The sequence below is a fragment of the Xiphophorus maculatus genome, chromosome 11 (genome assembly GCF_002775205.1).
Source record: "Xiphophorus maculatus strain JP 163 A chromosome 11, X_maculatus-5.0-male, whole genome shotgun sequence".
In the NCBI taxonomy this organism is placed as follows: Eukaryota; Metazoa; Chordata; class Actinopteri; order Cyprinodontiformes; family Poeciliidae; genus Xiphophorus; species Xiphophorus maculatus.
Window position 1 is genome coordinate 12931078 of NC_036453.1, and position 17126 is coordinate 12948203.

Consider the following 17126-nt stretch of genomic DNA (forward strand, 5'->3'; position numbering starts at 1 on the left):
GATGAGTTCTGCCATCAGATCTAAAGTCTGCATTCAAAGTGATGCTTCTGCTATTTTTAGTCGCCTCCTTGTTCCAGGCCGCGTCCGCCTTATTTTCACCCGGGCCGGCCAGACCCACGGTACCTCCTAGCTAATCCATGACATTGAGTTTTGGGTCTATTTTCTGCTGCCACTTAAGCAATCATTAGGAGGTAATGCAGCTTTATGCGTGGATTGATTTGAAACCACTGCAACGCATCAGAGCTCCTGCATTAATGGGTTACTGGCAGGAAAAATCACATGACTTTTACTCATCAGAAGTAATCATCAACCTCAGGACTGTTGATCAGGTTTTCTAACCATCTGATCACATTCATTGGATAACTTTCTCTCTCCTACATGGAAACATCAGGAGAACCTTCGTAGACGGCTTTTCACAATAATAGAAAACAATCAACTATGATCTCCCTTTATCCTGCTTGGCTGGTGCTAAGCGTCGACCAATCATTGATGTTTCAAAAAGACTGACCTGCCGATTCAAATTTTATTGTCTGAAAAGTTGATAAATATAATGATGAAGTTGCTAAGTTGGCGACCGTTGTTAACCGCACACATCTAGTTATAAGTTAGTATTTTTAGTTGTTGGCGCTACGCAGAAGAGCTAGCAGCTAACTTATTTGTTGGATTACAATAATAATGCTAAGTTTATGTAGATTTGCATGTAATTAGTGTTGGGAGTACATTAAAATGTTAATTGAGTTAATTTCAGAGTCTAATTAATCCCAATTTAATCAAAAACTATATAATTTTAAAAAATGAGATTTTCATCCATCACTGCTGTCAGCGGATCATGCAGCTTGTGTGTCAGATTTATGGATGTACCAGAAACGCATGAATACAAAGGTTCCGGGTGGAACTGTAGTATGTAAAAAAAAAAAAAAAAAATATATATATATATATATATATATATATATATATATAGAGAGAGAGAGAGAGAGAGAGAGAGATTCTGCTGAAAACATACTTTTGTTCTATTAATGTGTGAATCACCAAAATGTACAAACTCATGTTGGAAACTTTGACTTTTATGAGTTTAAATTCATGTGTTTGTGGTGTTTTCTGACTTTCTGGGCCTGTTTGGACGTTTTCTCCTCTCTAGGTGCTTCCTGGTGTGTCAGCAACATCTAATCCTGATGCGTCAAGCTGCAGATTTATCACCAGCCGAGCTGCTGCTGCCTGCCTGCCTGCCTGCCTGCATCCAGCTTTTTTAATTGTTGGCCTGAACTACTGGCCTCATCACTGCTGTCTCAGGACCCCTCTCCACCCCTCCGTACCAGTGTGATAGGCAGCAGGATGGTGAGCAGCGCGATGTGGTGCAGCACCAGCAGAAACTCTCTCCGGACGAAGGAGTTGATGGTCTTCAGCGAGTGCTGCTTGTAGTCCTCATGGCCCTTGACGTGGTAGCGGTAGTAGTGGCTGAGGTACATGGCGAAGATGTCGTACGTCATATAGGGGACGCCGTACCAAATGACGAAATAGGTGGCCAGCCAGTGCCTGAGGAGAAATTAGACGTATAATAGAAAACCAGCAGAATCAGCAGGTAGGTTCATGTTCAGAGTAACGTAGTGGTTCATTAAGAAAACAGAACTGAATAAAAATGACAACCTTTGACCTTTCACTTAGTTCTTTAGCTCTGAAACTTAGAGGAAGAAGATTAAAAGCAGAAACCGGCCAAAGAGATCAGAATGGAAAACAGACTGCATGAGCTGGAAAAACCTCTGTTGCTAATTGTGCCTTAAGGGTGCCATCCAGACAGCAGGGCAGGGCTCCTATAAGTCTAACAATAGTTCAAGGTAGGAAAGATGGAAGGACAGCATTTAGTGAACTGAATAGACAATAAAGCCTGGAAATACTAATATTTCCCCCTGACTTCTTATATTCTGCTTCTCCAAAGCAGGAAACACTGAAGTGAACCCAGATGTTCCCACTCTGTGAAGGAACCCTGGATCCCGTTAAGACGTCTTATATAAACCACAGGCTGCGTTCCGGTACAGATGCTGTTGATGTTCCACAGATCAGGAAAACGGGTTCAGGTAAATAAACCAAGTCAGATTTAATGAGGCCCGTTTCATTACATCCACCAGACGAGGCGAAGCGTCCCAACCAAAGGACAGGTCCCGACTCTGGGCCGTTTGTGTGGAGCATGGATCTGATAAGCTCCAGGCTCAACGAGCATCACTGAACTGAGCAGCGCTGAGGATTTAATATGGGGAGGGGGGGGGATTAGCAGGCTGAAACTGGGACTGCTTGGTCCGGCTGCTGACTCAGTGGGATTAAACTTTAGCCTAGTATCACACTTTCCTGAACCACAGAGAGCCCAGCGCTACGCTAACACACACCTCAGCCAATAGCAGGTCCATGAAGACTCTCGTTTGTACCAAATTATTTCTCTTGGTTGCTACTAAGGGCGTGAAATATGGACTGGGAATTTCATCATGATATTCTGTAGCACTATTGTGAAAACAATATAAATTATGATTAAAAAAAAAAAAAAAGTATTACTTCTTTTTTATGCAACTACATGGCACAGAATTTTCAGTTAAACCTAAGAATGTGTAATAAATGGTTTTTTCCATCAACATTTTATTGTTATCACAATAATATCTCACCATGAATGGATATTTATCTGTGTGGTTTATATAAAAACAAAAACGCTTGTCCCAAACCAAACCGGACTTTAGAGACGCTTAATACAAGGCTTTGATTGGTGATTATCCACTGATTAGTAGGAAGGGTGTCAATAATTTTCATCTTTTTTAATAAAATCTAAATATGTTCAATCATCAATATGTTCTTTCTTGAGAAAGCGAGAGAAATGACAAAAACAAGACAGTAAGAAAGAAACAAAGAATGAATGATGGAACTAAACAAAGACAGAAAGAAACAAAAGGAAATAAACAAAGAAAGACTCAAGTGTATCTATTAAAATTAAAACAGCCATTGTTCTGATAAAAAATAAAAGCTAACTGTTACTATTATGTGAATACTCATTTATGTGCAGATTAAATGTTTTTAAAAACAGTTTCCCTCAGACTAGCTGTTAGCATCTATTTATCCAAAGTAAAGCCAAGTACTGAATGTAAGATATTTATTGCTTGTAATGTCTCCAAACATCCCCACTAAAACATCCATCCATCCATCCATCCATCTTCTTCCGCTTATCCGAGGTCGGGTCGCGGGGGTAGCAGCTTCAGAAGGGAGGCCCAGACTTCCCTCTCCCCAGCCACTTCTTCTAGCTCCTCCGGGGGAATCCCGAGGCGTTCCCAGGCCAGCCGAGAGACATAGTCCCTCCAGCGTGTCCTGGGTCTTCCCCGGGGCCTCCTCCCGGTGGGACGTGCCCGGAACACCTCACCAGGGAGGCGTCCAGGAGGCATCCTGACCAGATGCCCGAGCCACCTCAACTGGCTCCTCTCGATGTGAAGGAGCAGCGGCTCTACTCTGAGTCCCTCCCGGATGACTGAGCTTCTCACCCTATCTCTAAGGGAGAGCCCAGCCACCCTACGGAGAAAACCCATTTCGGCCGCTTGTATCCGCGATCTCGTTCTTTCGGTCATGACCCAAAGCTCATGACCATAGATGAGGGTGGGAACGTAGATGGACCGGTAAATCGAGAGCTTCGCTTTTTGGCTCAGCTCTCTCTTCACCACGACGGACCGGTACAGGGCCCGCTTGACAGCAGACGCTGCGCCAATCCGCCTGTCGATCTCCCGCTCCCTTCTTCCCCCATTCGTGAACAAGATCCCGAGATACTTAAACTCCTCCACTTGGGGCAGGACACCCCCCCTGACCCGGAGAAGGCACTCTACCCTTTTCCGGCTCAAGACCATGGCCTCGGATTTGGAGGCACTGATCCCCATCCCGGCCGCTTCACACTCGGCTGCGAACCGCTCCAGCGAGAGCTGCAGATCACGATCTGATGAAGCCAAAAGGACCACATCGTCTGCGAAAAGCAGAGATGAGATCCTAAGGCCACCAAATCGGACCCCCTCAACACCTTGGCTGCGCCTAGAAATTCTGTCCATGAAAGTGATGAACAGAATCGGTGACAAAGGGCAGCCCTGGCGGAGTCCAACTCTCACCGGAAACGAGCCCGACTTACTGCCGGCAATGCGGACCAGACTCTGACACCGGTCATACAGGGACCTGACAGCCCGTATCAAAGGGCCCGGTACCCCATACTCCCGGAGAACCCCCCACAGGGCTCCCCGAGGGACACGGTCGAACGCCTTCTCCAAGTCCACAAAACACATGTAGACTGGTTGGGCGAACTCCCATGCACCCTCCAGGACCCTGCCGAGGGTGTAGAGCTGGTCCAGTGTTCCACGACCAGGACGAAAACCACACTGCTCTTCCTGGATCCGAGGTTCGACTATCCGACGGACCCTCCTCTCCAGGACCCCTGAATAGACCTTGCCAGGGAGGCTTAAGAGTGTGACCCCTCTATAATTGGAGCACACCCTCCGGTCCCCCTTTTTGAACAGGGGGACCACCACCCCAGTCTGCCAATCCAGGGGAACTGCCCCCGATGTCCATGCGACATTGCAGAGTCGCGTCAACCAACACAACCCCACAACATCCAGAGCCTTAAGGAACTCCGGGTGGATCTCATCCACCCCCGGGGCCCTGCCACCGAGGAGCTTTTTAACCACCTCGGTGACCTCGTCCCCAGAGATTGGAGAGCCCAACCCAGAGTCCCCAGGCTCCGCTTCCTCAGTGGAAGGCATGTTGGTGGGATTGAGGAGGTCTTCGAAGTACTCTGCCCACCGGCCCACAACGTCCCGAGTAGAGGTCAGCAGTACACCATCCCCACTATAAACAGTGTTGGTGCTGCACCGCTTCCCCCCCCTGAGACGCCGGATGGTGGACCAGAATCGCCTCGAAGCCGTACGGAAGTCTTTCTCCATGGCCTCTCCAAACTCCTCCCACGCCCGAGTTTTTGCCTCAGCAACCGCCCGAGCCGCATGCCGCTTCGCCCGCCGGTACCCATCAGCTGCTTCCGGAGTCCCACAGGCCAAAAAGGCCCGATAGGACTCCTTCTTCAGCCTGACGGCATCCCTCACCGAAGGTGTCCACCAGCGGGTTCGAGGGTTGCCGCCGCGACAGGCACCGACAACCTTGCGGCCACAGCTCCGATCGGCCGCCTTGACAATGGAGGCACGGAACACGGTCCACTCAGACTCCATGTCCCCCACCTCCCCCGGGACGTGTTCGAAGTTTTGCCGGAGATGGGAGTTAAAGCTCCGTCTCACAGGGGATTCCGCCAGACGTTCCCAGCAGACCCTCACAACACGTTTGGGCCTGCCAGGTCTGACCGGCTTTCGCCCCCACCACCGGAGCCAACTCACCACCAGGTAGTGGTCAGTGGACAGCTCCGCACCTCTCTTCACCCGAGTGTCCAAGACATACGGCCGCAGATCCGATGAAACGATGACAAAGTCGATCATCGAACTGCGGCCTAGGGTGTCCTGGTGCCAAGTGCACATATGGACACCCTTATGCTTGAACATGGTGTTCGTTATGGACAATCCATGGCGAGCACAGAAGTCCAGCAACAGAACACCGCTCGAGTTCAGGTCGGGCGGGCCGTTCCTCCAAACCACGCCCCTCCAGGTCTCACTGTCATTGCCCACGTGAGCGTTGAAGTCCCCCAGCAGAACAAGGGAGTCCCCAGGAGGAGCACTCTCCAGTACCCCCTCTAAGGACTCCAAAAAGGGTGGGTAATCTGAACTGTCGTTCGGCCCGTAAGCACAAACGACAGTCAGAACCCGTCCCCCCACCCGTAGGCGGAGGGATGCTACCCTCTCGTTCACCGGGGTAAACCCCAACGTACAGGCGCCGAGATGGGGAGCAACAAGTATGCCCACTCCTGCCCGACGCCTCTCACCTTGGGCAACTCCAGAGTGGAAGTATGTCCAGCCCCTCTCAAGGAGACTGGTTCCAGAACCAGAGCCGTGCGTCGAGGTGAGACCGACTATTTCTAGCCGGAACCTCTCGACCTCACGCACTAGCTCCGGCTCCTTCCCCACCAGAGAGGTGACATTCCACGTCCCAAGAGCCAGTTTCTGCAACCGAGGATCGGACCGCCAGGGTCCCCTCCCTCTGCTGCCACCCATCCCACACTGCACCCGACCCCTTTGGCCCCTCCCACGGGTGGTGGGCCCATGGGAGGGGGGGCCCATGTTTCCTCTTCGGGCTGAGCCCGGCCGGGCTCCATGGGTAAAAGCCCGGCCACCAGACGCTCGCCATCGTGCCCCCCCTCCTGGCCTGGCTCCAGAGTGGGGCCCCGGTGACCCGCGTCCGGGCGAGGGAACACCAAGTCCAAAGTTCTTGTCCATCATAAGGGGTCTTCATAAGGCCACTAAAACATGCTGGAAGAAAATTAAATTTGAGCTACAAGGACTATAAGAATAAAATCTGACCTGTCATAAATGATGTTGTTGCTGCATGAGGAAACGACGACGATCCCCGCTGTTGTTGCCATGACAGCGTGGATGGAGGACACCAGTCTGCAAAGAAAGACATCCGTTCATCACCATCATCATCATTACCTGAAAAAATATATAATAACTTTAATAATAATTAATGCTCCAGACAAGATGGCCTCCGGGGAACGTCTGTGCATCAGAACATTTCTAACGGTTCACGTTTTCCGGGTCAAAGTTCATAGACTCTGAACAAGCAGCTGGTCAACTGTCAATAAATGACCAGCGTTTAATATTAGAATATTAATCAGTCAGTTTATAACGGAGGAATCAGCTAACAGGAAGTTCTCCTTTGGCGTCCAGCAGGACGGATGAGCTCCAGGTGCCACAAGTTTTTATATGTTTATGGTACAAACATTAAAACTCAGGGAAATCTTCAGAAATCAGGGTTTCTGCACATTTCAATTTCACAGTTAAATTTAGGAGTTTTCTACAGATTTTAGCATGATTCTGAAACAAGCACACAGATTTTAAATATAATGGGGACTGATCTGCTGCTCTGCTGTAACCAAAGCTTCATAAAGTAGACAGAGGTCAAGATGTAGGCCACTCTTAGCATAACATAATTTAGGATAGCATAGCACAGTTGTATTAGCATTTCCTCCCTCTTTGCCCAGAGCGGTGACCCAGGAGAGGTTGCGTCTTTAACCAGCTCTATGACCTCTGGGAAGTCAGCGATGAAGGGACAGAGCAGCAGGATGAAGGCGGGTGGTGCCGGAGCAGGACCTCTGGTTACATCACCAGGCTGTGAATGGGAGCTTCAGCTGGGACCGGCTCTGCTGCTGGCGGCGCTCCAGCTTGGCAGCACCGACACTAAGCTCCTTTAAAATCTGAAAACATTTCATTTAATCCCCCCTCCCCGCTCTGGAGCTGTAATAGCTCCGTTTACACAACACTTTGTTGAATAATGATTTCCTCTGATGGATGTGCATAACAAACGCACATTGATGAGGGGAACTGGCTTTACTGGTACAGCTTAAAATTAAAGCTCACATTTAGATAAGAGCTTTTTTTTCTCACTTTCCTTTCAAAATATTTCTTTCAGAAAACATTGTACAAGTGGTTTTATTTCAAACATCCCTTCTGTGTCTTGTACAATGGAATATCAGCTACATTTTTTTTACAGGTACAGTCGTAATATTAGCAGAATAAAGGTAAATGTACTAGAAAAACATCTTAATATTCTGAGAAAAAGTTATTTTAATAAGAAAAAGCTTGTAGAATTTTATATTACATTTTGTGTTGGAGTATAATTTTACGAACTCGTTCCCCCAACGACACACCTCGTTCCGCCAACGACCTCGTTCCCCCAACGATACGAACTCGTTCCCCCAACGACACACCTCGTTCCGCCAACGACCTCGTTCCCCCAACGATACGAACTCGTTCCCCCAACGACACACCTCGTTCCGCCAACGACCTCGTTCCCCCAACGATACGAACTCGTTCCCCCAACGACACACCTCGTTCCGCCAACGACCTCGTTCCCCCAACGATACGAACTCGTTCCCCCAACGACACACCTCGTTCCGCCAACGAACTCGTTCCCCCAAACGACACGACCTCGTTCCCCCAACGATACGAACTCGTTCCCCCAACGACACACCTCGTTCCGCCAACGATACGACCTCGTTCCCCCAACGACACGACCTTGTTCTGCCCACTTTACTGCCTCATTCTGCTAACATTACGACCTCATTCTTGTAATGAAAAAAGAAAGAAAAAAAAATCTTGCCTGACCCAATTTCAAAGTCCAAATAAACTGAAGCTTTAAAACAAGATGGCCACCCCAGGCGTGATGATGTCGCTAAATTACGGAAACATGAGGAGAAAAAAATGCGAAGACTAAATGTTCAATAGCCAGAAACTTAATTAATTGATAAATCCATTTATAGTCCAGCCCTGTTTACTGGTTTAACTGGAGAAGAGTCTGATGCTTCGTTCACATAGCAGGTCTTTATGTTCTTAATTTTTTTTTTTTTTTCCTAAAATTTGTTTTGTCTTCATTGGTCGTTCATGATACTAATTAAATTCAACCGCAGTCAGGCTGGACAGCTTACAACCTAAAAAGCGACCTGAATGTGTGAAGCAGGGGTGGGCACTCCTGGTCCTCGAGGGCCGGTGTCCTGCAACTTTTAGATGCATCTCTACTTCAACACACCTGAGTCAAATAATGAGGTCGTTAACAGGACTCTGGAGAACTTGACTGCACTTAGGAGGAGATTCAGCTGTTGGATTCAGGTGTGTTGGACCAGGGAGACATCTAAGAGTTGCAGGACACCGGCCCTCGAGGACCAGGAGTGCCCACCCCTGGTGGAGGAATTTAGATGTCACACAGCAGTGGAAGTCAGAGTGTGGGCTTTACTATTGCTTAAAGTGGTTTTTGGCTTTTCTGAAAAAGAGTTAAAGAGCTCAAGTGGAGCTGGAAACACATTTGTTCTGAAGTAACAAACTTTCACACTGGCACTGGTCTGTGCCTTCCCAGAGGCACCAAACTCCAAACATCCATTTCTGTTTCCATTTCATGAAGGAAGTTGCACTCAGCGTCTTCTTCAGAGGTTTTTGTGTCGCTTCCTTCAGTGGTTCTTGGTGCAGCGCCCCCACAGGTGAGGAGGTTGCTCAAAAGGTTTGATTGGTTTGACTCAGAGCAAAGAGAAAGAGAACCACAGTAGCTGGAGATGGAGCAGTTGATAAAGTTTTGGTCCCAAATATACCAAGTCTATCGGTCTATCAGGAGGGAAAACTTCCTAAAAGTTCACAAAGTTTGTAACAAATGTGAAAGAGTAAGTTGTTTTCCATGAAGACGGGTTTTCAGCTCAGTTTTGCACATTTTAAAGAAGAAAACCCTAAAAGTTGCTGGTTGTTGGTTGAAACCACAGACTGGAGGAAGGGAAGACGGCCAAACATTTCCCCCTCCAGTCCTGCTGTAGCTCTGACTGTGTGGCTGCACGCCGTGTCACAAGACCCAGATTTCACACAGTCTGCCGTTCATTCATCGTGTCCGCCAGTAACCCCCCCGCTGACGAAACTCTGAGGTCGGTGGGGTGAGCACAGCGAGGAGGGAAAAGGAGAAATGCCCGGCTTTATGCTCCTGCTGCATTAGGCCGGGCTACCTCAGTGTTTCCTTCCTACAGGCTGCTGCTGCTCGGCCCACCAGAGCCCGGCACTCGGTACCGGAGCCGGTTCTGATCCTCCAGGACTGGAACAGGAAGTCTCTCTCTACATTAGAACCACATTGTCTGATAAATGGATGCTGCCACATCACTGAGTGCCTGAGCAGCGGTTAATCAGTTAGAAAACAGGAAATGATGTTGATGATCTTGTTTATGTTGAAGCACTTTTTGATCGATGGAAGGAGAGTAAATGAGATCGACTCTAAACAGTTCATCGATTCAGTCAATTGTGATCTGAACCAGTTTGTTTTATGACAAGTTCTTCAAAGGAAAAAAAAAAAGATTGATGTTATTCACGAAACCACAAACTTCCTCCAGAAATACCAGAGTGAAGATGATCTGCTGAGTCAGCATTTGCAAGTAAAGGATGTTTCAAAAATGAGAATTTGAAGGGGAAAATGCATTTCGAAAATAAAAGTTTGAAAAACTCCTCAATCAAAAATGTTTTGAGGATAATTCAGAATGTGTTGGCAATCATGAGATTTATGCAGTTAGCTTTTTTTGAAATGTTTTTTCCCCCTTTTAAATAATTTTCAGTTTTTATTTTGTCAAATTTTAATTTGCCAAATTATTTTTTCTGATTTTATTTTTTCAAATTCTTGATCATTTTTTCATCTTTTTTTTTAAGGAATTTTCTTTCAGGTTGTATTTTCTTAAGATTTTATTCTGTTTCAGAAATTATTTTTCAGATATCTTTTCAGATTTTATTTTCTTCAATACATTTTTTCAGATTTAATTTTTTTGAAACTTTGTTTTAGTTTTTTTTTTTTTTTTAAGAAGTTATATTTTTCCCCTAGTTTCCCTCCTCCACTGCTTTGTGTTGGTGTCACGTTGAAGCCATTAAGACACTTTTAACAGAAGGTGATACCGTGGCTGTCGGGACGGTAACCGGAGCCGGCCGCCGTGCCTCCCGCCCGGCTGTAGTAGTCAGGTTGCATAATGCTGGTAATGTGACTCTGGTTGGAGTTTCTTCTGCATCGCTCAGGCAAACTCATCACTTTGTGTTTACACGCCAAACGAAACGGAGCCAAACATATCACATAAACTTATTAACTCCATAAAAGAGCTGGAACAGGACTTCAGCCGCATTTTGTTGCTCTTCTTCTCTTGCGTTTTCCGCCAACTTCCTGTGGAGGTTTCATAGAAATATTTCATACCGCATGTCTAGCGCCACTTACAGGGCTGGAGGATTCATTTTCAAAAACATTTTTAAATGGCATTTTGGGCAATAAATTGATTAATCGCATGATAAATTAAAACAAGCTCAAATGATTTCATCTGCATGATTGTTTTTCTATTTTCTCTGTACTAAGAACTGGATGATAAAAGGCTTTAAAATTAAACTTTGGTCTTTAGTATCTTCTGTTTTTGAAGGATAATCTTGTTTACAGAGACTTCAGAATTCATTTTATTTGTTGTTTCTGTTGTTTTGGATGTTTAAGTGTTAAATCTACATTAGAATTTAAGGTTTATTAATCGTTAATGTGTTCTTGCATTATTAAGCCATTATCATAACAATACTGAAAAATGGTCTCAAAACAATAATCTATTTATTGCAATAACTTCAGGGACGCTTTATCGTCCAGGAAGGATTTTATCATGTCGGTCCTAATTATGATAACAATAAAAGTGGTGATAAGTTTCATCCATTACGTCTTCTTCAGATAACTATGACTGTGACTGCAGGTCACAGGTATTAAAGCTTCACAAACACAAATCCTGCTCTTAGAAATCATTCCCATTTATAAAACGTTTCTTTTGGAAGCTTGTTAAATAAAATAAACAAAGTGATTTGTATCCCTAACCTGCACACAGTAACCGTATTTAATTTTCAAACTTATTGATATAGATACACTCCATGAACGTTGGAGAAAATAAAAAACTACAAAACTTGAAAGATTTTAAACATTATTAATTGGAATTTATCGTGACAGTAACAAATCAAAAGTCTTATAATAAAGTCTATTATAATAAATGGTAAGTCATGAGTAAATGCTCACCACTAATGCATATTTTTAAATTAACCTACTTATTGTTTTTATTTATCTTTAAATTTTGACCTTTCTGTACAGTGTTTTGCTCTGTACTCTGCTTTTACGTGTCTTATTTTCTTATCTTTCTGCGAGTCTATTTGCTTTGACTGTGTGACGCTTTGCTGCTGAATATTTCTATTGTACTTCATGTTGAAGGACCAGTAAATTCTTCACATTTTTTTCCACATCAGACCTGCTGTGCTGCTTGAAAAGTGCTGCTTGTATTTTCTCAGGTTATTTTTTGCCTTATATCAGCATTGTTGACAATCTGAAGCTAAACTACATTGAGGAAACATCAGAAATGATTCCTGGATTCCTCCTCTAAGACGTTGTTTCTGTGGCGGATGAACAGGGCGTCTTCCCCTGGGGCGTGAACGCTGCTCTGGCCAAGCTCTCCGCTGGCTGAGCATTAGGAAATGAGCTGAAGCGTTGCTCACTAACAGGGTTCAGGATTAACCGGACTGACAGCAGAAATGATCGTCCCGCTGACCCGGCTCACTACAAACAGCAACCATCACCGAGGAGGGAACCGTTTACGTTTAGGGAACTCCTTAAGACGAATTTAACGCCCCAGAAATAAACAACTAACCTGTCACAATAAGCAATAAATCAATTAATCAGAGGAGAAAAAGAAAAACTATCGATCTGATCATAGGACAGTTTAGGAGGTTTTAAACATTAATTGGAATTTATGACAACCATAAATCAAAATTCTTCTAAGAAATTTATTGTGATAAACGATACGATCCTAATGTAGTTGTTCGTTTGCACCAGAGCAGAACAACAAATCAATAACAATATCTATCGCCATAGACGAGTGATCAATGTCAATAGAAATTCATCTGATAAAATAGTCTGGAATATTCACTGAACTCCGATCCAAAACTGCACGGCATTCTGGGAGATGAAGAAAGAGGAAAGCCATTAGCCACTCAGTGGAATCACTCACTCAACGTCGGCAGACCACAAATCTCCAATCTCCCAAATTTAAGGAAATCGGTTCAGATATATCGGCCGACCAATTTATTGGTGCATCCTGATCACATGACCAAACAAACACAACATGACCAACCTCGTCCCTTCTCTGTCAGCATCAAGATGGCTACAAACATCGGTCGTTAATGTCAGCCCAGTTTTACTCCCCATTGGTCGATCTGTCTGCCATCGTCCTGCATTACTTTATATTTTCTGAGCTTCTTGTAATCGACTGAATCAGGCTATGCATGACCTAAAAGGAGGAATTATGAAGACTAAAGTTAATATTTACACTGAACACATTGGAACTGCTGATGGAAACATTTCCAGCGTGGCCGTTGTTTTGGTTGGTGAGGATTATTGTTAGACAGTGAAAACTCAGCAGCAGTTAGAAAATCCTGCTGGTTTCCAGTCTGGAGGTGAACAGTGGCCCAGTTGGGTATGAAGTCATACTTCCTGTTGGTGACATCATTGGGGAGCGAGGTCTAACCTCTGACCTGACAAAACTGTGTGAGAGAGGGAGGACACAGGAAAGGAAAGGATGAAGGCAGCAAGGAAGGAAACGGTTTAATAAACAAGGAAAGAAGGTAGGAAACAAAGAATACAAAGAGGTAGATACAAGGAAGGAAAGTAGGAAGAAACAAGGATTTAAAAAAGGAAAGATGACAGAAAAAGGGACTTAAATAAAGGTAGGTGACTAAGAATGAAAGGATACAAGGAATAATGGTGGAAAATAAGGATTTATAAAACAAGAAAACAAATCGGAGCAAGGAAGGAAACAAGTAAGGGAAAAAAGGCAGAAAAAAGGAAGTAAAGGAAAAGGAGGAAGGAAGGAAAAAAGACCAGATGGAAGGAAGGATAACCGAGAAATGGAAGGAAGAAAACTGAGTATAAAACGGGATAAATGAGTTTACAGATATATTTCCCAGCCCAATTTATTATTCCTTAAAATGCTGGAGTGTAATCCCAGTCTGTAGGAGAGTAATCCCAGTCTACATGTGACCTAATCCCATCAACATTCCCATGTAAACCCAGAACCGAGACGTTTCTCACACTTTGCTTTTTTCCCTGCAGGGACCCATAGTTTGGATGCGCGGTGACATTTATGTAATAATGCGTCCAGTGAGTAAAAAGCCAACTAAACCGCGGCAGGAGCAGGAATACCCCGCGGCAAGATGAAATATTCCCGATTCAGGAACATTTCCTCTGCCGGGGGAAGAAAGTGCAGCAGCGCAGCCAGCTAACTGGATGAGAGCGACCGTTACTAGCTTAAACCCCGATAATCAGCCAAGACGTTCCGAAAACAGCCGAACCGAACCGAGTCACATTACCTCTCGCTGACCAGAACCACGTCGGCATCGGTCCAGTGTTTGAACACAGCGGGCAGAATCTTCCTGAAGACGAAGAAAAGACCGGGGAAAACTACAGCCCCGCATGCTAAAACTTGCCACATCCTGCCGGTGTTTTCCTCCCAACCTGTCCCGGAGACCTGGCCTTCTCTGCCCCGCTCGGCTGTCCGCGAATCCCGCTCGGTTACAGCCTGCGGCGGTGAGGCATTTCCACGGGGCAGAGCTTCGGTGCTTTTTCACCGGGAACGGTCTAACATCTCCGCACAGACACAGTGAAGAGAAGCGCAGCAGCAGCAGCGGAGTCGATGCTGAGCTCCTTATCTAACGCTTACACTCCACTTCCGCTCAGGAGACCAACACAATAAAAGCACGGCCGGAAATGTGTTTATTTTGAAGAGCTGCGCTGTTAACAGGTTAAATGTTTACCTTGACATTCAGTGGATAAATGGATGGATGGACTGATTTGGAAAAGTGCTTCTTCTGCTTAAAATTACCACTTTGTAAGTATGTTACTTGTATTCATTTTTAATACGAGAATTTGCAACTAAATTTGCATTCATGTCTGTCTGATTACTTTATTTTTAAATATTAAGTCACACAGTCAGGTCCTTTACTCAGAACTCAGGGGACCTTTTTACCAGTTGCTTGTTTACTCTTACTTCAGTAATTTATTGACTACTGGTATTTCAATATATTTGTAACAGTTCATAATTAAATAAATAAAAACAAACACCACATGCACACTTCCTGGCTTTTATATATTTTAAATAACGTTAATGCTGATTTCTGAATATCTCTGCTGTTCCACAGTTTTTACTGTCATTTATTGTAAATAGTCTGTCAAATATGCTCAAATATGCAGATTTGGTCATTTTTTAAAATTAACCTTCTAAGTTGCATATTCCATCGGATTGGAAGTCATTATTTTATTTGATAAACAGTATTTATGTTGAATTTTTGCCCTTACTGTTCAGTATGTTACTTTTATTCTGTTTTTGTACATTTTAATATTCCTATCTTTGTCTGAATTTACATGCTTTGATTGCCTGTCACTTTTGCTGCTGTTGCATTTGGAACAATAAAGCATATTTCTATTCTATTGTAAACATGTAGTAGTTCTCTTTTTAACCACATGGGGGCAGTGCAGGTTGTCTATATAACCATGAAGATTTGATTTTTCACTGTAAATCTCAGGAGGACTGATGGGGTTGAATTTGCTGCCACAACAGAAGGGATGTTAATGATTAAAAAAAAATATATGAAGCGGAAAAAGAGATGTCTGGTATTCTAATTATTATTCCTTTAGGTAAATCCAATCTATCCATCAGGTTAAGATTGTGTTTTTTACAGGTATATCATACCAGTGTTATTATGGTTGTTGATTTTAACTTGCAGGAGCAGCAAACTAGCAAAGATGCTCTAATTAATTGGCATTTTGAAATGCAGAGTGGTGTTTAAGTGTGGCATGTTAAAATTAATGTGACTATTTAAATGCAGCAGCTGCAGACAAACACTGAATTTACAAGAAAATTCCAGTTTTATATCTTTTGTTTCTACATGTGGAGCAGAAAGTGTAGAATGTGTGTAAAATTGCTCCTGTGGGCCCCCTGGTGGAGTTGGGACCCTAAGCAGCTGCTTAGTTCGCATGCTGCTTGGGCCGGCTCTGGATGAAATCCATGAGAAAACAATGATGGAGAGAATGTAACCTTTTTAATTGGTTTAATGTGTAGAAACTCCTTCCTGATGTTAAGTGATCCAATATGTTAACAGCTGCTTTCTGCTCAACATCAAGAGAAACTGGGCAGCTGCTAATGCACTTAATTCAGGTAAACCAGACCCTGTGCGACAGATTTACGGGTGTACCAGAAACATAGAAATGCAAAGGTTCCGGCTCAGAAATAGCAACCAATGCTTTAAAATTATTAATGCATTAAAACCAAGGAAATTAATTAATCAAATTTAATGTGTTAAAATCCAGATCCTGCTATTCAAGTCTCATATATCAATTAATAAAATTAATTTGTACAGAACATTTCAGCAACAATGTAGTTCAAAGTGCTTCAAATCATAAAAACACAAAAATAAAAAGTTATAAAAACAACATGGAGTCGATAATTGAGAAACCGGTAACAAAGAGCATTACATTTTGTCAGGTTCCAGCATCAAAATCCCAAATAAACATCAGAATGTCAGTCAATATTCCATTTATTATGGCTGAAAAGCAACTCTGGGTTTTTAGCCCTGATTTAATCAGCAAACTTCTCACCTTTCTGATTTTTTGTGGTTTTATTTGTTGATTATTTAAGTCTTAGAAAAGGATTTAGACAAAGTTAATAGGTGTCTAGAAAATACTTTAAGAACATGTTAACAGTAATAATTGAAAAACTAAATAAATGTGTGTGCAGTTTTTTTCCTATTGAAAGAGCAAAAATCATAATTTGAGCGCAAATTAAAACAAAATCATTTTTTGAGGTAGAGTGGAGAAACCGCAATGCAAAAAAAAAAAAAAAAAGTTCAAGAGTGAATGTGAAACTAAAGTAGGGATCTTACACGTTAGTTTTGGTCGATATTATCAATATTTTGGATCAATACCAGAGTCTAGTAGCATCTGCCCAAGCTGCATTTATCCTGCCAAGCTTCAAATATCCACATATAGTCAGATTTTCTGTGAATAATTTTGAGTAAATAGTGTCTGTGAATAGACAGATGTTCACTGTAATCAGGTTTTGACAGCAGGTGTAAAGTCAATGGAATAAAACAAATATTAGTTTTACTCTGTTCGCAGTTATGCAACAAGATTATTGCTCCCTAATAGTTTCTTTCAGCCGGTTTAAGCACTTGAGATTCAATAAAACATCTGATTAGAAATGTTTTTCTTCTGACGCTTTAAATGCCAATATATTTGCTCTTCATTACAGCATCATCAAATGTCTCTGATTTAAAAACAAAGTGGTAATTATCTCCCCAATAAACAGTTCTCATTGTTCTCCTTAGTGTTAAAATGAATTAAAAGCAGTCACACAGACAGGAAAAATGTCCGTGTTTAATTTATTAGAACATATCTTTTTATTGCCA

General features: G+C 43.5%; 1 protein-coding gene across 1 annotated transcript in view; it reads right to left on the reverse strand.

Moving 5' to 3' along the window:
• Positions 1-15001, reverse strand: part of LOC102237402 (protein FAM57B-like) — a 30415-nt gene extending 15414 nt beyond the window's left edge. Inside the window, exons 1-3 of the mRNA XM_023341783.1 lie at positions 14034-15001; positions 6459-6545; positions 1314-1533 (exon numbers count right to left, since the gene is read on the reverse strand). Coding sequence (XP_023197551.1) covers positions 1314-1533; positions 6459-6545; positions 14034-14155 — 429 coding nt within the window. The 5' untranslated portion in view covers positions 14156-15001. The remainder of the gene's footprint in view (positions 1-1313; positions 1534-6458; positions 6546-14033) is intronic.
• Positions 15002-17126: the final 2125 nt, after the last annotated feature.